Raw genomic sequence first — 20,439 nt, 5'->3', positions numbered from 1 at the left:
GTTCCTTCATATCAAACATGGACAACAACCCTGATCACTTTGGTTTCTGGGAAACTGTAATGGATTTTTGTTTTTGTGATCCTCTGAGTTTGTGACAGTTTGCTTTAAGAAACTGAGAACCTCTTTCATTTAAATTTAATCTCCACACCAGTTCATTTCTGACATATTTTCACTAATGTTGTGTCATTAGTGCCAGAATGATAACCACAGGGTAGCTTGTAATCTTTGTTAGACTTTGTTACTTTGCTGCAGTCTCCGGATTCCACTGTACTTTGAACTTGGAATCTTCACTGGTTTCACCCTCGCAGGTGATGACTTCCATCTTGCCAGCTGTGGCGTTGACGGGTTTCTTCAGTTTTTTAAAAGCTTCCAGAAGCTCTTCATTCAACTGAGCTGGCAGACGAAAAATATTCATTCACAACACTCATTTAGACTACTCATATATGCATCTTGATATACCAACCCAAAGCAGCATCTGATAAATCATTCCCAACCTACTCAAGGTTCTGATAATCAGAGCAGGAAGCATCAGGCTCCAGGTATTCACCTTCCACACCCTTGTTTGTAGAGGACGGAAATACATCTTTGGTCTGTGACTTCTGCATAGGTACCACTTCAGCTTTGGGTACTGTTTTAGATGCAAATGGCCTCATGGTGATGTACTCCGGAGCAGGCGCCAAATCTGTTGAACACACACTGTTAGGAGTTTTGAACTTGCTGCTGAACATGAGTGTAATTGTGACAGCGGTGCTCTTCTCACCGATGCGAGTGTTGTAGGGCTCAGAAGGCATGTAGGGTTGAAAACGGTACTCTGTCTTTTCAAGAAAGTATTTAAGTACACTGTCCAAGGAGGAGACGGTCACCTACGGGGGAGAGGACATGCGAAGAAAAGCAGAGAAATTAACAATGATTGACGTCATTTCCACTTGCATATGTAAACGTTTCCTACTCTGCGGCCAATGCTGCGACTATGTTGGTGATCAAGGTGGCCAATCTCAAAATATCTGGAATCATAAGAGGATCCACATTTTGCAGGACTGAATTATGCATTTCAGGTTTTAGTTTACACACAGTACATGTACGCGGTGATGATTTAGCAGCCGACTTGGAAAGATCTTAATTCCCATAAGTACGAGTGTATGAACGCACAGCAACAATTTGATTTTTTTTTTTCAGTGGGACTTACTGGTTCGTCCAATTCAATGATGAAACCTGCGTTTGTGGAGGTCACTCTGTAATGGGTCACAACAGGCCCACTGAAACACAAGGAAGAGGAGGATTATTTGCTTTCTGCTGACCTTTGACGAACAACAACGCTTGGACTTGTTTGTGCATTTTATATATGAAATGCAAACAAACTGAGCAAAAAGCAACCACCACCAATCCATATGTTTATCTATAAAAGAAAAGCTATGAAACCAATGATTCATATTCATGTGATGAGTGAATGGTTGCAAAGGCTTTGACAACTTCTCTCACTTCAAGAGAGTCTCCTAAAGATGAACTCATGCACTATTCTGTATGGTACATTTCAGCAGTTGAGCTGGATTGTCAGACCTGGACATCACTTGTCTGAGGGTCACAGCATAGTTGTTGGGAAGTTTGGATGGACGGAGGATCATGCTTCCGTACTCGGGGTTTGCCTCCAACATCCGTTTAGCTTCCTCCCGGGTCACGTTGAAGAAACACCTGCAGGAACCACGAGAAAAGCACAAACATTTCCTCATTGCCTCTGGAGATAATAACGTTGGAGACGTAACGAGAGGGCAGGGGACAAGGTCCGCATGTACGCACACAAGTTTATAGGTTTCAGATAATGAGAAGTGGTTGAGATCAAAAATGCTAATAACCACTTAGTGTTACTGTATCTTTTGTTGGAATAAGTAGTTATTCAGTCTGTCAGAGAGCGGAGATAACTAGGAAGAAGAATCTGAAAAGGAAAGTCTAACTTACTTGGGCAACTCCGAGTCATGGTCTGGCTTGTCTTTGGTCAGCGGAGGGGAGATGGGGGTTGTGTTTAGGTGGGCTGGTCGGGGTGGGAGCTCCGGACGGAACATGGGGAGGTTTTTTCTCCTCCTCTCCTCAGCCAGAGCGTCCTCCAGCCGTGACACCTGACCAGGCAGCAGCTGCACCTTACTGGGAATCTGTCTCTGCAGGGAAGCAGAGCTCAGCCTCAACATTGACTCACTCTTATTACAAGTACAGGCTATTTCACACAGAATGCAATGGATTAGTAACTAAATCCTAGTGTGAGAAAAGTGTTCAATCCAAACACTGAAAATAAATTCCTTAATATTTACTGACACAGTCTTTCTGTCTCGTGCCTAACAGATTAACTTGTTTTTTATTTTTAGTTTGCAGCTATCCCTTCTACCTTGTTTGTAACCTCACTATCCATTTTTGAAAAAAAAAAGATGCCTTCAAATTGTTTTGTTCCACTATACATGATCCAGAATCATGTATAGTTAAATACCTGCTCTTGGAGCAGGTTTGAGCTCAAAACATCAGGGGTTTGTTATTGCTTTTTTATCGATTAAACAGACTCCCACTGTCTTAAAGCTTAGTTGCTGTGTGTGTGTGTGTGTGTGTGTGGGTGGGTGGGTTACTTTGGTCACAGTCAGGATGTAACACCTCCACTCCTCTCCTTTGTCAGGATTGTTCAACTGTGCAGGAACACAAACGGCACACAGTTTGGTCACGTGAAGCTTACAAACAAAAGAAAAAAGAAAAAAGCCTTCGGGTTTCACTGCAACGCACCTTAAGCTGCACCTCCCCTGTGGGCAGTGTGAGAGTGAAGATGCATGGCTGCATATTCTTATATGGAGACTCTAACTCCATGGACTTCAGGTCCTCCAGGAACAGCTTATCTGTGTACTGACAAAGTAAACAAACAAACAAAACAAAAATCAGAGATGCTTGTCATCAGTCATTTTTGATCAGAACGACATTTATTCATGATTTCAAATTGGAGTGACTTATAACGTGATTCAACAGTGTTGCTTTGGTGTTTAAGGCTCCACAAGAGACATCTGGGGGAAACGATTGTTAAATTCACTGTTTATGAATCATGTAAAAATGTTATTTTATAAATTGCAATTTTTACTGTCACGAGTAAAACTTAAGGCAGAGGAACAAATGAAGCTGTTTGCTTACTGTATCCTGTGAGTCATTCTCGTACAGAAAGAGTGTGGCTCCTCGGAGCTCCGCGTAGAACGTCTTAAAATCCTGAAAATCACAGCTGTCATTTTGAATGCCTGCTATTGGCCAGCTGCACATGCACTGAATCATCAGCACTTAATCCGCTTTTACAAACCCTCATGCTGAATGCTGTCATTACTCGTTTAGATAAAGAGATAGACAGACAGATAGATAGATGACTTTATGTCATACCAGTCCGGTACATTTGAATACAACAAAAATACAATAAGACGAAATGCTGAAGTAGAACAATAGAATAAAAATACACTTAAAGGACACTTGTGTGATAATAAATAATAGTAAAATAACAGTATATAATGGTAGCAACAGCAGTATATAATGATAGTAATAATAATAATACCAATAATATATGTACACATAGAAATAGAAAATTTCTTTATCTTACATACTGTATACGTTTACAGTCTGGGTCTTTTCCGCCTCACCTCATCTTTTCGTTCTCTCTTCAGCAGAGTTCCAGAGTAGTGGAGAGGCAGAGCGGTGATGGTCTCCCTCTTCTTGTGGACAACTCTGGAGTGTGCAAACATGTCAGAATCCACGTGTGATGCGGCTCAACTTGTGCTCGGTTCACTTCTCTTCGTCCAGCCGTGAAGTCCGTAACGCTCAACAGACAGCTCAGTTTTTGGTCCTGAGAAAGTTTTGTTTCTTGTTGTTGCCTCACATGGCTCTCAAAGCAGTGAGAAATCCCTGTTGGGTCCTTAGTTTACTTTTTCTGAAATGATTATTGGTCTATAAACCTGCAATGTCCTCCTGTGAGAATGAGGAAACACCGCAGTGATTTATGAAGAAAGCAGTAGTTAGTATAAATATCCCCAATAAAAACGTTCTTTTGTACTTTGAACCTGGGCATAAAGACAGCAAAGACTGCAGACTCAGCATGCAATCTTCTGTCTAGTCAACACACACCTACAGAGCACAAGATAAGACAAACTCTTAATGCACAGGAAAGTTAATTATTTCCATCACATTATTGGTATGGTTACCACACATTTAGGGAGTTTTCTGACATGAGCTATAACTTAATGCACATTTTTAACTCAACAATGCACACCAAAGCAGTGTAGATGGATAAAGAGCACTACAGGTGATATGGAAAATACGTATTTTTGATAGCACTTAAATACGACACCCAATTTAACAGTCATGATTATTGTAAACTCTCTCATAGACAAACTATGGTGTATATGTCCTTTAAAAAGATGCCGTATTTTAAACATTAGATTAGCACAATAGTTAACATTTTGCTGTTTAAAGTGAGACGGTATAAATGTTACTGAGGTGTGATGAAATGGTCAAATTTAACAACAGCAAAGGTAGAAAAGACTCACCAACTGAGTCAGCAGTATCTGTTACACTAATGTTTTCTAACATTCGTTATCAAGAAGAATGTGGTGTAATGTCAAGCTGAAGGTGTTTAGGCATTTACAAGCAAAATTAGCAATTTACTTTCTATATAAGAAAATGATCTTCCACACACGTTTGGCTTTCATCTGGTGAAAATAAGAAGTGAAATGCCGACACTGAGGAGTATGCCGTAAACGTACATGGGACTGGCGGTGGCAAAAACCACTGCATAACACAGGTAATGTAGCAGCAGTAGAAGACAGGACACGAGGAACGACAGACAGTGACAGATGGGGGACACAGAAATGGAGATGAACCACAGCATGCACTTGATCAACCAGAGGAACATCTGGAGGAGACACAGGAGCAACAAAATAGTCCAGAACAGCAGACGTCCCAACGACCTCAGAGCTTGGAATAGAAGAAAGACATCAGCATCCTAAAAGACAGAGAAAGACATTCAGAGAGAGAGAGAGAGACAGTCTTTTCCGTCTTATATCAGGAAGCTGTAAGTGTTTGGGCTAACATTTACTTACATAATCTTGTACATCAGTGTCTTCCTTTCCAACTGTTCCCACTTGAGCAAGAAAAAGACAAAAATAAAAGGAAAACCCAAACAACTCAAAAGCAATTTCTTATAAAATGTCATAATAATCACTAGAACTAAGCCAACTTGATACTGTAATAAGTTATACCTGTTATAAGCCAAAAAACAAAATAAACAAAATAACATCCGCTAAAGTACTACCTAAGTACAATTCTAAAGTTTTTGTTCTTTACTGGTGTATTTTCAATTTATATTCATTTACTTTATACTTTTGCTCCACTGCTTCAATCATATGGTAAACTTATTGATACATTGTTATGGATCAATACTGAGGGTTTGAAAAGGAACCAATAAGCATAAAAAAGTGTGAGGCGCTAACAATTTATAGTTAAAGAGTTAGAGAAAAAAAAATTAAATTATTTGAGAAGACTCAGCAGAAGTTTATCTTGTGACCCTATGAAGGAGGCCAAACCAAAGGTTGGGAACCACTGGATGAAACTATGTATATTTCAGCTAATTATTAACAGTAAAACGCATTGATCTATCAGTATTTACAATCTATTGATAATAGTAATACCGATAATACTTTTACTTGTGCACTTGCACCACTGGAAAGCACTGATATCACAGAGACATTTGACCATTGATTCCTATGGCCGTTCGTCAACTTTGTCATATTAAGCTCTTCTATAATCTGTTGTACATCAAGAAAACTTGGTTTGCTTTCAGTCAGCACATGGACATTTTATCACTTACTGAGGAAAGTCAATGCCAGGAGGAAACATAGCACGCAGTTCCTCAGCAGCCATTTCTTACTGTGCCTGTTTCTCCTCTGTGGTTCAACCTACAGCGCATGTGTACCGTGAGACATGTAAATTAGTTAATGTTTTACTCTGTTCGTACCACATTACCCACAATTAAATAATAACTATGATATAATGCTATATGTGATAAGATTGGAATAGCCAAGACCTTCACTGTGTCACTTGTTAAATAAATAACATGATTAATTATATAAATTTATAACTAAACATGTGGCCTAATAAATCATGATCCATTAATTTGAGTCTGTTTGGAAAAGTCTGGTTTGATTAAATTCATCGTTATCATGTTTATTGCTGTTGTTAATATTGTCTACTTGCTTTGACATGCATACAGCACTGCAGACTCCAAACTGATGTTTATATGAGACAAAACTTTTCAAGACCAACCTAAAAAATGTGTTTTCAGTTTTCTTTTCTCTCCTTTTTCACTTTTTAATTTTTACAACAACAACAACAACAACAGTACTAACACTAATAATAACAATAATAATAATGATGATGAAAGTACAATGGTGGCTGTAGCAATTCTAATATTGCTAATACACCTACTACTAGTAACACCACCAGTAGAAGACCGTTCACTTCACCTTACCCGTGAAACGTGTGGAAACAAGTTGCCCCCTGCTGCCTGCTCGTACTCCCTGCAGATGCTAATAACGTTAGACGGACGATCTTTGAACGCATCGCAGCTGCTGGGTGAACGACGGTGTGGACAAAGATCAGCAGCAGCATCATTGGAGGCGCTCAGGTCGTTCAGACAGCAGGATGGACTACAGCTGCACATCGTTACTGCTGGAGTGACTGAGCAGGTTTATCCTCTGTGTGCCAACAGGGCCGGGAAATTGAAACTAACATGGATGCTGAACCTCCCACCTCTTGAGTGCAAACACAGAGCTGAACCATCATTTTCTGATGTAGTCAATGGACATATTCACCTTCGAATAGAAAAAAAACCCCATCTACAAATATGCAATAGAGATAAAGACAAAATCTAGGTCTTCTTTCTCTTTTAATATTGTGTTAAAACTAAATATATTTTCAATGAGAGAACACAGTGAGGAGGGCATGACAGTTTTTCAACTTTATTTCAGCAGAGTCCCAAGTTTTAAATGTTTAACATATCAGCCTGCCAATTTTAGGTATTTGACAAGTGAGTTCTGAACAAAAACAGGTGACAGCAAGTTTTTTACATGTAACTTTTAGATTTGAATGTGTCCTCAAGTGTTCTGCAAATACCTGCATGGAGGAATGACTCAGCAGGTGACATGTTTGCCGAGTAATGCAGATAGCTTGCAGTCCACAACCTGTTGTCCTTGAGGAGTAGTTCATGTGCTTTTCACATTAAAAATCATCTGTAGCATGTATGTAAAATAATGATAATTAAAAATACATTCATTTAAAAACTTGCTTTCCATAGGTGACTAAACCACATCTTCATGTTTATTTCAGGAGGCTGCACTGCACGGCATGCCACAGAAACCTGGATAAGAGAGAGCAGGAGTAAACAACTGATTTAAAGCTTTGACAGCACAACCGATGGGTTTAAAAATGTTTTCACTGTTAGTTTCAGACGTATTCACTTTTTAGGACACCTGTAGGACTGGCTCGTGTTATTTCACAGAGCACAGCCTGAGGTCTTTGATCGGGTCCCTGTTGGTTTTGTTGTCAGGACTGAAAATAAGAGTTTCCCCTTTGGGTCGTCTGGCGTCACTGTTCTCCTAGCAACAGCTTGTCTCATAATGTCCTCCAGAGAATTGACTGAACAAAACTAATACCTAAAACAACTCATTACTGGCAGATGGCCGGAGGGTGAGGAGCCACTTCAGATTCGTTGTTTTTAAAGCCAAATATGTTGTCTTAACGAGTTGCAGCTTGAAAGTGACAGCTCTGTGTAATCTTACTGACGGTGACACCTATGAGCAAAAGCACTGACAGCCTTTGCCCCCTAATGATGCAAACTTCTACTGGATTAGTTAACAAGTGACATTCAGCAGGAAAAGCACAGATGGAACTAACATCAATGATGATTACGTTCCATTTAGGGCGTTAAAATTGAAAATGTTAACATCTGCAACAAACATTCCCCTCGGTGTCGCATACAAGTATTTGTACATTTTAAATACTTTATGTGTCACGCATACATAAAGTGCATGTACGTAGATATGCACACGATGCGTCTGCTCTCTACACGCCTCCTATAGACTGATGCCGCACTGCTGGTCACAGATGTTTTTCTCAGCGGTGTTCTTTGACCCTGCCAGTCCCTCTGGCATTTCCCACCTCCTCCTTTAATCGCTCATGCTAGAGGGGAAGCCAGAGAGATGCGCACCGAGGAGAGAAAACAGTCACTGTCCTCCATCACAGGGCTCCTAATGATGCGACCCCTCAGCCCCTGACTGAGGAATATGAGGAGGGCCACAAGGGGGGGGCGACAGGGAGGCGGGATAATGCGTTGGACTGATGAAGGTCTGCTAAGGTTCTGAAACCACAGCATGTGTATGGTCTTTGGCTCCAAATGAATGAAAACAAACACAAAAAGTGATGTCATTTCAGTCTTATTTTCAGTTTTTATTTCTGTTTACAATTCTAATCGAGATTTGGATTGTTCTAAATACAATTTCAGTCAATCCAGTTTTGAAATCTTCTTGTTTGTGGCACTGAGGGGATGATGTTCTCTCCTCTGAGGTCTTTTGCAGCCTAGTTCAGTTGTAAGGACATGGAGGCCCTAAACAAGAGGAGACATGAGAGAAATCATTTTAATTAAGAGATTAAAGCTGAACTCATATTAGACATGAATGATCATAGTTAGATGCATACTGCCCCAAGAGGTCTGGATTATGATTAGCTGGTGGGCCATGGTAAAGGGTGAGGCAGGGGACAGGCCACCCCCACGCATCACTACAGGAACATGGCTGCTCGTGGTAGGAGACGTCTCCTCCTGGAAAACAAAACAGCTTCTGTCCAAGCTCACATTTATTTCTCTTCCTACCTACGTCCCCATGCTGCAATTGTCACTTGTTCTAATTAGTAGAATGATAAAATACATGCATGTGTGTCATCCCAGCTGTAAGTGTACATTTTCATCTGTGCAATGCCCTGTTCTAATGGCTTGCAGTGATGGAGGGTTGGAGATGTACGTGGGCCTGTAATGAGAGGCTGAGGTGAGGGGGAGGCTGGGAGGAGCAGAGAGCCTACAGCCTGAGAGGACAGAAGCCTGGGGTGGTGAGGTGGACGTCCTGCCGCGGGGACTGTTTCAACAAGAGTAATATTAACACAGAATTCTGTCAGCGTATTCTGTGTGTCTGCTCTGTAAATACATCCACCTACACAACTCGGTTCAGAACAATGAAATAAAAACAAGGAAAAAAAATCTCTGACTTCACCCACAGGTTTTCTGAAATATAGAAAATAAAAATAAGGGTGTATGACTCAATATAAAAAATGTTTTCTTTTTTTAAACGAAGCACTGTATTTTAGAGTAGATTTCCATTGGACTCTACATGCCGGCTCCAAGAAAACTGTACAGTAGTGGTGCCCAAAACACTAATTTCATTTACTAATTTGAGTTAATGTGTTCACACAAAAGAAGTTGTGATTATTTTACACCTGAAGATGTCAATGTGGAGAACAAATATTTTTGATTTTTCATGTTCCTCAACACAGACACAGGAGGAGAGAGAGAGAAAGAAAAAATGCAGTCAAATGGTGATTTAATGTAAACAGCTTGGAAAATTAAAAAACTCTGATGTCTCTTAAGCATCCATATTTGAAAGAGGCAGAAAAGTTCCAATTAGTCTAACAATTTTCTTATTGTATCATTATTTTATCCACCTGCCGAAACAGTAAGAACATAAACTGTAGTTCACAACTGAGACAGAAATTCAGACTTTATTTAAGTAAATGAGAAATATTTTTTTAATTGAAAATTTGGCTCAATGAAATTTGGCTAATTCATCATTTTATTATTTACACCTGTGCATTTTCTACTGTGACGTGCAAAAACGTCTTCTGCGAAAAGGGCAGAAACAAGCATACTCATATAAATACAAAAATACACTGATTGCATTCACAGACTGTATTACCTTCCTTATGTTTACTGCTGCATTTCCTGATTCCCAGAATGCCACAGACGGAATAGGTGGACTCGGGAGAATAGGCTGTTTCCCTGGCAACTGATAATGCCGATGACAATACAGGGGCCAGAGGTCAGTGTAAGGAAACATCACAGAGAGACAGATAGATCAAGAAAGAGTAGAAAGGACAGTGAAACTCACCGACTTCGTAAGACTCAGACTGGACTTTGCTTCTGATGATCCTGCAGAGACAGACAGGACTCACTCAACACTCCCTGTATGAGTCTGTTGTTGTCAAGCACACACTCGAGATCGTCCATACCTGTTGATGGAGCTGATGCTGGGCACACTTTCATCGTCACACACCCGTTCCAGCAGCAGCCTGTCTCGGATCTCCCACGCAAACATGCTGGGGTTGGTGTGTTTCAGATGCAGGATCGTTTGCACGACTTTGGGAGTGGCCACTTTGGGCTTGGAGCCTCCAATCAGTCCTGGTCTGATGCTCCCTGTTTCATTGTATCTGAATTCACAATACTGATATCTGTCAGGATGTCTGTCTAACGTTTTACCTGATTCAGGTGGAATAAAGTGGGTGAAAGCATGGCACCTATATCACTTCAAAGAGCAAGAAAAATCATATGGTCTTGAGATTTCTATATATTAAAAATAAACACATTTCTGAATAATGCACCCCGGGATGATCACACGCATATGTTAAATAAAATCAGATAATATAACTAGTAAGCTGCATGAAAATAAGTATTACGCATTTACGCACATGCAAGCATACATATGTGCATTTCCAAATTACCAGTGAGCACTTTAAAGATGTTTTCGTGTTTCACACTTTGTTTTGAAAAGTTCCATAGACTACAGATAGTCTCCAGGTGATTATTATCTGGTTCACTGGCGATAACTCCGTCTATGACTGAATACATCATTATATACTCTAAATAAATGACCACTCAGAGTACCTTTACCTGGTCAGTATTTTGCTGACGCAGCCGTGACTCACGCGCAGCCGGCGGGAGATCTCACAGGGCCGCACGCCCCGTTGAGCGAGCTCCACGATGCGCTGTCTCACCACGTGCGGTAACGGGCGCCCGTTAACGAAGACACCGCCAAGCTGGTTCACCCCTCCATGCCCTGAGAGGATCACAAAGACACCGATGAAAAGGTACTGCGTGGGCAGCCGCGCACTCATCACCATACAATAATAAAAGAAGGGCTGCAACTTACAGCCTGCGTATTGGCGGTACCTCCTCTAACTGAAGACACATCGTTACTTACTGTGCGTAACGGTGAGCGGCACCTGTCCAAAGCGTACGTCCATCACATCCGGACTGTTTAGTGTAAAAAACAAACTCTGTGCTCCTGCTTAACTTCTACACGTTGGTTGGTACAAATTGTAATTTGTTTTAAACACTAAGCATATACTAGTTTTTTTTTGTTTAAAGAGAGCACTGTTCAGTTCAGTTCAGTCTTTTTGTTTGTGATGCAGGAGTCTGTCTACAGCACTTGAACGGCACGAGCCCTGGATGGGACGCACGCGCACTTTGCACGCGCTCAGTTATCTTTTTGCTTGGTGTAGTACAGGCGCCACAGTCGGGTTATTTTTAATGTTCAGGGGGATTTTAGAAATCACAGACAAGTCTTAGAAATTACATGCAGATTTTTCATTCAGTTAACTATTTTCAGACATGATGGCTCAAACATCATCGCGATTTGCCAAAAGCTGGATAAACAGTCTGTGGAAGTCCAGAAATATTTTAAAGTCTTCTCCCAGCTACCAGGAATCTAATTCTGGTGGCGAGATCCCATACTAAAGCTGCTTAATTGTTGTCGGTCTATGATGACATTTAAACACGTTTAGATTAGAAATGATGGCATCAGTCCATAAATATGCAACCACATTGTGTTAAGATGTTAAATTGTAGAATGTGGGCTAACTAAAGTTTTTGCAAACAAAACACATGAATTATTGTCAAAACACTGATGCTTTGTAAAATGGAGCTGCAGGTGTTGTTAAGTACGCAGATCTTTTCACTTAAGTTAAAGTAGTGATACCATGCTCAGTTAGCTCACCTGGTACAGGATGTGCCTCATGCACAGGTCGAGGACATTAATGTTTACATTAATGTTTCTGTTTTTTTTCTTTTTTTTGTACAACACAAATGACTTTGAGTTTCTATCTTTTCGTTTTTTTGCCAGCAAATAAGAAAATAAACGTAGATCTATTTACACTGTTTCTATAGTTTATTAATATTTTAAAATTTTAAGGCTACTTTATTACAAAAGATGATGAAACCATGCACATTACGAAATCCAGTCGTGGCGTATTTTGTTGTTGTTGTTGTTTTTCTTTTGTAAAACACATTTTAAGCAAAAGCTGTGTTTTTTAAACGCTGGGATCAGTTTTAGTTGTCCAACATATAAAGGCCCGGAAACTCCGGGTAAGCGCTTCATGCTTCAAACATGTAAACAAGAACGAAGTAACAACTATTTCATTTGTCGACAGGGAACGAATAGTATTGTGTATTCCGTGAAATCACAACCTACATAAAATGAACTAAAACGGTAAGAGTCCGAAAATGTCTTTATAGACTTTAGTTCCCTTGGTTGCGTTCACTTATTTAGATAACTGTCTTGGTTACTACAGAGCTAAAGCTAGTTAGCGTTAGCATAGCGTTGGTTAGCCCACGTGTCAATATATTCTGAATGTCTTCATAAAAGTCTCATAATAACACGTGTTGAAGAGAAATATCTCAAATAAGCTATTAAATTTCTGCTCGGTTATTAAAGCGTTGGGGTTAATGAGCCATTAGTCACCGCTCTTAGCTAGTTGTTCAGTGAGCGTTCGTTAGGTGGTGCTGTTCGTCGTATATTATGGTGTATTATGGATGCTAAGGGAAGCGAAGATGCTGATGATGATGGAGGCGGCAAAGACGATCTCTTCTTCATTGAGGATCTCGGTAGTTCAGAAAGTGAAGAAGAGCTCACATTCGGTCGCCAGAAACGAAGCATCAGCTGTAAACCAGCTTCACGCCTCAGCAGAGAAAGCTCTCCTCCGCTCCTCCTGGCGTTCAGCATCACTTCTGGACGGGCTGTGCAGAACAGCAACCTGAGTTTGGACTTAGAGGAGGGCGAGGACAGTGACCAGCCCATCGAGGAGTGGATGATCCTCGGAAGAGAGGAGCAGCTGGGAGACTCAAACATTCAGCTCAACCTGAGCTACTGGAACAGTTCTGAGGGCGACTCTGAGGATGAAGGTAGGATTATTTTTTGTGTTGCAGTAGTCCTACTACTGGTGCAGCAAAGAGTTGTTTTTCTATGGTGGTTAGTTTAGCATTGTGGGAAGCTGAAGTGTTAAGGAACAAAACAAGTCAAACTGTCGGTGAACTATGAGGTATACAGTATATATAAAAGAGTTCAGCTACATAAGGATAAGGATAATGAGTTTAACTCTAGTCAGATGTGACACAGTCAAATTCCAAATTCACACTGTAACCTGTAATTTAGACTCTGCCAGCTACACTATGTAGGCTTCAAGTGTGTGTGGCTTCATCTCAGAATTTAGATGTGAACGTACATGTTGTGTTTCACTGCTGACCCACTGGCATAGGACAGGTTGAGCTTCATTTGAATTTCATGTGCATGTAAGTGAGATTAAATAAGGTACTGCAGCCGCTGGGTAAGCACAAGCCGTATTGTGCATTCAACTAGTTTAATAAGTGGATGAGCATATAACACACCCAAGCAAGAGCCACGAGAAGTAATTGATCCAGTCAGCGTAGCCATATAGTTGGCTGTGTCACCATATTAATTTGTTCACATAGCACAGATCGGATAATCAATGAGGTAGTAAATTGAGGAATGTAAGAGGATCAATGAACTGCAATCCCTATGAATTGCCTGAAAAGCACGTTGTTGATGCCTTCAAGGTCAGTCATGTAAAATCGTCAGATTACCCCCCACACCCAGCAATATATAACATCTGGAATAGTTAAAGTCAGTATTAATTAAAAGAAGGGTTTTAATAATTGTTATTGTGATTTTTGTTGAAACGGTGAGCACAGCTTTGTGTTGTGGCCTGCTTATGTTATTACTGCTGTAAAACAATGAAGACACATTATTTCTTATTTCTTAAACTCACAGATGCAGGGTGATGTTGAAAATACTTGCAAACCAAACAGGCTTCACCGATAGGGATTTTGAGTTGAAGTGTTACATTCCCTCTGGGCAAATGTTTCAACTATCATTTGAAAGACAAAACTCCTTTCTGCTATAACCAACAACTCTACGAGCAGTAATATTTCATTGGCAGGCCGAACTATCTGCAGTGATGTCTGTGAATCCATGGGAGTGCAATTTATTTTTTATATTACACAGTTTAGCCAGCTTGCGCCCCATCTTTTCTGAAATGCTCTGCTGCACATTAATGATGATACTCATATTCACACCAGGATACTAAACCTGCACAAGCACTTCATCTTATCTTTCCAGCCAGCAGCTCCACTGGAGCAGAGAGGCTTTAAGTTTTTCCTTAAGTTTCACCTCAGTGAATGTTATTGCGGGAAGGTCAAGTGTTTTTCATCAGTTTACTAAGTCCTGAGAGAGCTACAACCTTCATGAAACAGAATACCTGATTTATAAAAAGGGTTTTTTTTAACTGTGTGTTGCATTCCAGGAGATATCCTGCCTTTGAACTGTATGATTTTAACATGGTTGAATATATTTATGTATGCAAATCATAGCATTGTTCATGGTTTTTCTGTTCGTTATAGATCAGAATGACAAATCTTACGTGGATACATGGGCTGTTTCAGAGAAGGACAAGGTAAGGTTGTATTGTCAAAAGGCTACACTTACAAGACTGGCCTTTTAAATTGTTATTTAAATTATCTTTGTGCTCTCGCATCATCTAGTACGGTGCTGATCAGTCTCTCCCCATTCGCTATTTTGTGCCTGGTCGTTTTCTGAACTGTAACATCTGCAACAGGACGGGACATCTTGCCAAAAGCTGCTACTACCACAAGGTAAAGGAACGCACTCATATGACCTTTTCTTTTATATACACGTAATTTTTCTTATGTCATTATTAAGTCGATTTAAATCAAATATTAAGAAATCGCTTTCAGTGGGTGTCCTGGTCTGAGATTCTTAACAACGTGTCTTGTTTGAGTCCAGGTTATATCCCCTTCTCCTTCCCTATATCTCCTGCATAAATACTGAATTTTTTTCTGTGTTGTTGTGAAAAATTATGCATTTCAAAAATAGATTACAAAACACTGAAATTTTTTATTCTGATATGTAAAGCCTAATACGTTCTCTCTAAATGTTTCTGTTGATTTTTGCTTCAGCTGAATAGCTTAACCACTCTTTATTTAAAGTTTCTTTCTCAGTGTTGTAGTTCCAGGTTGACTGAAAAGATCATAACATCCATTTTATGTAAAGAAAAAAGAAATCTTTTTGTCTCTGTATCAGCAGAAATGTTCCACCTGTATCCTGTGTGGGATTCAGGGCCACATTCACAGGGACTGCCCGACTCGTCCCTGCCCCAGCTGTGGCCTGCCTTCACATGGCCTCAGGCCCTGTGAAAGGCCCCCACTGTGGAACCAACACTGCCAGCGTTGTGGTATGGCAGGGCACCTGTCTGATGTGAGTTTGTCCGTTGGCCTCTACTTCTGTCCCCTGTGAGCATTTGTTTTGGAAGGTGTGTCGCCAGTTTTAAGGAAGTCAGTTGTGTGTTGACATTCTGCAGCCTCAGGTGTCTGTGGGCCCCTCTTTGTGAAGTGTTATTTGATCTTGGCAAACAATTCCTCGTCTTCATGTTTTTTTGTCTGTTGCTTGAAAGAGTAATTTTTTCTCATTTGTTTTCCGGGTTTTCCCTCAGGCCTGCCCTGACACATGGAGACAGTACCATTTGACAGTGAGTCGAAGCTTTGCCTGCACTTTTCTAATCTGACCTGTTTCCAAAACGAGATGCACAAATGCTTCTAAACATGAAATGAGCTTTCTGGCTGACTGTATTTTTTTGCTTAAAGTTATGAAAAAAGAAATGGTTCAAAATGAGAAATGAGAAATGGAAAAGTATGAGTGCATGGGTGCGTCTTCATAAAACGGCAAATGTCAAATAATGTTCTTCTTGAACATTTCAAAATGTTTTTCCAGGTCCGGTTAGATGTTCCACTCAGGCCACCAATCTACTCATTGAAACACAAGAAATACCCCGCTCATTGTTACAACTGCTCTGAGAGGGGCCATTATGGATATGTAAGTGTCCAATGAAAGCTATTCTTCTCTTACTTTTACCATCTCTCTTTTACTTCTTCGCTCGATCTTGGCACGTATGCATCTTTATTAATGTTCTGCTTCTCTTTCTCTGTCCTTTCTGTTTCTCCTGTTTTCCCCTCATCCTTCAAATTTGCTCTTATTCTCTGCCTGTCTCCTGACATGTGTCTTCATCTCTTTGTCGACCTAAGGAGTGCACCAAGAGGAGGATGATCAGTGGGACTTCTCCTTCACTGCCCTATGTTTGCCACTACGACACCATGGAGGACATCAGCCAGTGTCGTACAGAAATGCAGAAAAGAACCAAAGGTGACTAAACATATAGTGTATTATAATATACACAGTGTTATTGCACTCCGTGAGCAAGTGTTTTATCTGTGCTCGTTTTGCTTTGATTTCTTTTTTAAAGAGGAAAAACGCATCGTGTCGTCCAAGGGTCCCTTTTTACAATCTCACACGCTAAGTTCACAGATGGTACACAACTTCCACATGGTGTTTCCACACTCAGCTGTGAAACCTTCTGGTTAATGGGTCAACAGCGCTGACCAAATCACTGGCCATCTTCCCCTGACCTCCAGCTACTCTCCTCTTACCTGCTCCATATCGAGCAAGCGGCTCCCTCTGCTTCCCGCTCCATTCGCCAACTTGCCTCCCTCTTCCCTTTTCTGTTGGCACACTAAACAGTCAGGATTTGCCAAATAGTCAGTACAGAGAAACCTCTATAAACAACCCCAACTGGGAACAGCCACACTTTCCATCATTTGTCTCTGCAGTCCTGCACTAGAGGTTGATATTTTGATGCTTCCCTCTCATATGCCTCTTGACAACCCCTTGAGTACCCTCACATAGCTCTGTAAGTTCCTCCAGGATTATCTTCTTGACTTCTGGAAGACCACAGTACAATGTCTGGATGTACAGAGATATGGACTGCAACTTGAAACTGCAGCTTCTGTCCAACATCAGCCTTCATCTCCAGACCTTGCTATTTTTTGTATGGTGGGTTTAGGCCTGTGGGATGTACTTGGTTCTGTTCCCCTATGTACAAAAGAGATGGGTCTGATTACCTTGAAGTTTACTTCCCAGTTTATCTGCCTCTCCCTCTCCAATGCGTCAGCTAAGACCAGAAAGACTTCACTGACCTTGGGTTGGAATTGTTTGGCACTCAGTATGAGGACTAGCTCCCACTCCCACAGGACCAGGACCCCTACATGCCAAGCTTTACTTCCGTCGTTATCCTTCATTCCTTCGTAAAGTTCCTCACGTCATCATGGATCTTGGTTTGTCTTTCCTTTTTTCCTGAATAAGGTCATGCAAAGTTTATCAGACAACAGTTTGGTCCTGTTTCATTTTTTCACCCTCATGAATCAGCTGGTTTGATGATCAAAGTGTGTTCTTAGACTGCTGAAAAACCTGGGAAAACTTTAAGTTTCCACTGTTGACTAAGGAGCTTTGTGCACTTTTTGTATACTTTATATGGTAGGCTGCTGCTCTTCTAACTGAGTCTTTTATCTCCTGCCACGTTGGCTCGCAGGGAGTTCAAAAGATGTTTTATGGTCTGCGAACTGCTGAATTATTTCTCAGGCCCATGCTTGCTGCAGGGGTCTCTGTGTGTTACCTCCAAGAACTGCTAATGCAAGAGCCTATTAATGCATCTGTAATGATAGATGCATCATTATAACATTTAATTGTTGGTGATGAGTAAGCTGTAATCGCTGCCAAAGTTCAGAGAACTTCAAGTAAAGTTTGTCGGCATTAAATGGATTTTTAAGTTATAAAACCTGCACAGTATCTTTAAAATAAGAAAAAGCAAAGCTTTATTTTCAACGTGGGATGAAAACAATGTGTTGACAATTCATCGACAAGTGTATGCAGGTGCTGTGATAGTTACACCATTTACAAATAAAGCCTGTGCCCGTGTGTGTGTGTGTGTGAGAGAAGGGGGATGTAGTGTATTTATTACAATGGTTGCATAAAGTTGTTGATGGATTTTTAGAACACCCAATTTCTCTTCTCAAATGATGTATTTTCAGCTCTCTTCTGTTCGTTGCTGTGCTTGAGGCTGCCCGCTTTTGTCCTCTTTGTTAAATTTTGTTGACTAGATTGTACACCGATCCATCAATACAAAAATTGATTTTCTGTGAATTGGCACTGCTAGAAGCAGCACTTTTATGTATCTACATCCTCACCTGTATCTGCAGCAGTCCTGAAGTAAACCCGTACATCATGCAGCAAGGTGAAATGTTAAAACGCTTGATATCAGCAAACACAAGATTTTCAGTGCTAGTTAAGATGCTCTTTAAAGCAGTATTTGTTTTTGTCACTTTTCATCTGGAGGACAAGTTATAAACATTTGAACATTATCACCTAAATAATCTGTCACAGTGAACTTGCTAGCAAACAGCTACTTATTTACAACTAGCAGACACAGAGCATCATTAGCATTCACGTTTTTGGCTACTTAACAAACCTAATGTACATTCAGTTCCCAGTTTATTAGGTACACCTAGCTAAAACTAAGTTAGTCCGCATTACAATAAACTAGCAACTTAGTGTAACTCCAACATTCAGCTTCGCTTTCCGTGGCTCTTTAGCTGCTAAATGGCTCATAGAAAGTTGCCGCCCATTGCGGCTGAAAACAGTTGATGAGAGCAGTGAAAATGACTCAACCAGTAAAAATGCGGGCTGTAAACCCAACATAGTGAATTGAAATGAGGACTTTGTAGAACTGAAGTTAACTGTGGAGCTGCTTGATAATTCTGTGCATTTGTCTCGGTAAACAACTCCTCTCATGTTGTATTTGGCCTGTTTTTATAATAAAAATATTAATATGTGCAGCTGTAGACATCAGTTTCCTCTAACTTTTTTTTTCTCTAACTTACAGGCTCTCATTGATATTGAGTGATCTTTTTTTTTTGTGTGTGTGTGTGTGTGTGTGTGTGTGTTTTCAGATCTTGTGAGTGCAGGATCTGTGCATGACCAGCAACATGACTGTGAACCAACGGGAGAGTGCGGCGAGGAGAATCAGACAGTTCAGAGGAGGAGCAAGACAAAGCAGGAGACATGTAGCCGAGCTGGAAGGAGGAAGACTTGGCCAGAGAGGCGCCGAGAGAGACGGGAGGTGAAGAGACTGAGGAGAGAGGCTCAAGCCAGACGTGAAGGAGGACTACTGGGGAGACCCTGGGGGAACACTGATGATGAAGTTTGCTCTGCAGACCCCTTGGGGCCCTCATTCCGTGGTCTCTGGCAATCCGCAGCCCCTCCACAGAAGAAGAGGAGGGACGAGGAGGGTGGCAGGAGCAGGAAGAAGAGAGAGACAGAGAGGTGGAAGAAAAGAGGAGGGATAAAACTGAGAGATTTATATAGCTATGGTGAGGTAGACATCTGTAGTGAAAACCTTATTTCCCCAAAACAAAGAGTACGCCATCGGAGAAAATAATGAGTGATAGTTTTTGTTTTGTTTTTTTTTTACATATGTTTTTTTTAAGTCATAAGAAATGCAACTGATATCAAAATTTACTATCTGTTTTTGACTCATTTATTTATTATCAGAAAAAAATGTAGAATAGCGTATACAGTTGAAGGATGATCACCATAAGTGTAGCTGAAATGAATATACTTTTGTACTTTAACCATGCTCTGCAATGTATCTACTACAATGCTGGGACAATTTTCTACATACAGTGTTTTGCAGTATGTTTTTTACAAACTATGCCTGCTTCACATGTATTGTTTGCTATTATCATAAATATAATGCTAGGTTTACAGGAATATAGTTTGTCTCATTACAATGCTTGAAATCAGGTCAGTGGCACAGAACTTTGATGGGGCTTTGTAAAGAATAATTTTTATATTGTAAAGACGACAATAAACGTACATTTCCACTCTTTGATTTGTGTTCAAAATATGGAATTAGTGTGTGACGTCTGATATGGGAAAACATAAAAATGTGGGTTAAGGTTTATTACAGATAAGGCTTCAAATATCTGCATATGTGTAGCTCGTCTATCTGGAAAACTGTGCAGCGGCTTTCAAAGCGTTGTAGTATTTCTGGCACGAAGCTACTGAATTATTAATGACCTGAACAGCTGCCCGGGGTTTGTCAGACTGAAGTAGTCAACTCTGATAACGGGCTACATCTTAA

At 40.6% G+C, this 20,439-nt stretch overlaps 3 protein-coding genes across 10 annotated transcripts; 1 reads left to right on the top strand and 2 right to left on the bottom strand.

The window, feature by feature from the left end:
- Positions 1-38: 38 nt before the first annotated feature.
- On the bottom strand, positions 39-3,763 carry LOC124067898 (signal-transducing adaptor protein 1-like). The gene is made up of 10 exons (XM_046405660.1): positions 3,645-3,763; positions 3,154-3,225; positions 2,758-2,874; positions 2,607-2,663; positions 1,954-2,150; positions 1,558-1,689; positions 1,187-1,256; positions 761-863; positions 548-682; positions 39-393 (listed from the first exon to the last, which is right to left on the bottom strand). Exons 1-10 carry the CDS (start codon positions 3,744-3,746, stop codon positions 239-241), a joined length of 1,140 nt encoding a protein of 379 aa, XP_046261616.1. The 5' UTR covers positions 3,747-3,763; the 3' UTR covers positions 39-238.
- Positions 3,764-8,478: 4,715 nt separating this feature from the next.
- Positions 8,479-11,711, bottom strand: LOC124068727 (paired box protein Pax-5-like). 5 transcript variants are annotated; one of them, XM_046407167.1, is made up of 7 exons: positions 11,298-11,693; positions 10,988-11,153; positions 10,330-10,527; positions 10,209-10,249; positions 10,017-10,106; positions 8,752-8,872; positions 8,479-8,659 (listed from the first exon to the last, which is right to left on the bottom strand). In XM_046407167.1, the coding sequence occupies exons 1-7, from the start codon at positions 11,338-11,340 to the stop codon at positions 8,632-8,634; spliced, it is 687 nt and encodes a 228-aa protein (XP_046263123.1). In that variant the 5' UTR covers positions 11,341-11,693; the 3' UTR covers positions 8,479-8,631. The 5 variants fall into 5 exon arrangements, with proteins under 5 accessions (XP_046263123.1, XP_046263121.1, XP_046263125.1 ...); XM_046407165.1 differs by having other exon boundaries at positions 8,479-8,872; positions 11,298-11,695; XM_046407169.1 differs by lacking the exon at positions 8,752-8,872 and having other exon boundaries at positions 11,298-11,694.
- A 724-nt stretch (positions 11,712-12,435) lies between these two features.
- Positions 12,436-20,187, top strand: LOC124068124 (zinc finger CCHC domain-containing protein 7-like). Of its 4 annotated transcripts, none has more exons than XM_046406065.1 (9): positions 12,436-12,584; positions 12,916-13,276; positions 14,792-14,844; positions 14,933-15,043; positions 15,492-15,665; positions 15,901-15,936; positions 16,179-16,280; positions 16,490-16,607; positions 19,247-20,187. In XM_046406065.1, exons 2-9 carry the CDS (start codon positions 13,183-13,185, stop codon positions 19,732-19,734), a joined length of 1,176 nt encoding a protein of 391 aa, XP_046262021.1. In that variant the 5' UTR covers positions 12,436-12,584; positions 12,916-13,182; the 3' UTR covers positions 19,735-20,187. The 4 variants fall into 4 exon arrangements, with proteins under 4 accessions (XP_046262021.1, XP_046262018.1, XP_046262022.1 ...); XM_046406066.1 differs by having other exon boundaries at positions 12,440-12,584; positions 13,021-13,276; XM_046406062.1 differs by having other exon boundaries at positions 12,439-13,276.
- The last annotated feature ends 252 nt before the right edge of the window (positions 20,188-20,439 follow it).

Source organism: Scatophagus argus, chromosome 12, assembly GCF_020382885.2.
Source record: "Scatophagus argus isolate fScaArg1 chromosome 12, fScaArg1.pri, whole genome shotgun sequence".
NCBI lineage: Eukaryota > Metazoa > Chordata > Actinopteri > Scatophagidae > Scatophagus > Scatophagus argus.
The sequence above is the reverse complement of the archived record's forward strand: the minus strand, read 5'-3'. Positions and strand labels throughout refer to the sequence as shown.

Excerpts from the sequence above, each read along its gene's own strand:
- LOC124067898 (XM_046405660.1), bottom strand. The coding sequence starts at position 3,746 with ATGTTTGCACACTCCAGAGTTGTCCACAAGAAGAGGGAGACCATCACC. Across the intron at positions 2,151-2,606 it reads ACATCCTGACTGTGACCAAA|AGACAGATTCCCAGTAAGGT; the intron begins GTAACCCACCCA and ends GCTTCCCTGCAG. Across the intron at positions 1,690-1,953 it reads CATGACTCGGAGTTGCCCAA|GTGTTTCTTCAACGTGACCC; the intron begins GTAAGTTAGACT and ends TGGTTCCTGCAG.
- LOC124068727 (XM_046407164.1), bottom strand. The coding sequence starts at position 11,340 with ATGGACGTACGCTTTGGACAGGTGCCGCTCACCGTTACGCACA. Across the intron at positions 10,250-10,329 it reads AGCATCAGCTCCATCAACAG|GATCATCAGAAGCAAAGTCC; the intron begins GTATGGACGATC and ends CTGTCTCTGCAG. Across the intron at positions 9,183-10,016 it reads CAGCAGTAAACATAAGGAAG|TCCCCGCGGCAGGACGTCCA; the intron begins GTAATACAGTCT and ends TTGTTGAAACAG.
- LOC124068124 (XM_046406062.1), top strand. The coding sequence starts at position 12,904 with ATGGATGCTAAGGGAAGCGAAGATGCTGATGATGATGGAGGCGGCAAA. Across the intron at positions 15,666-15,900 it reads TGGCAGGGCACCTGTCTGAT|GCCTGCCCTGACACATGGAG; the intron begins GTGAGTTTGTCC and ends GTTTTCCCTCAG. Across the intron at positions 15,937-16,178 it reads GGAGACAGTACCATTTGACA|GTCCGGTTAGATGTTCCACT; the intron begins GTGAGTCGAAGC and ends ATGTTTTTCCAG.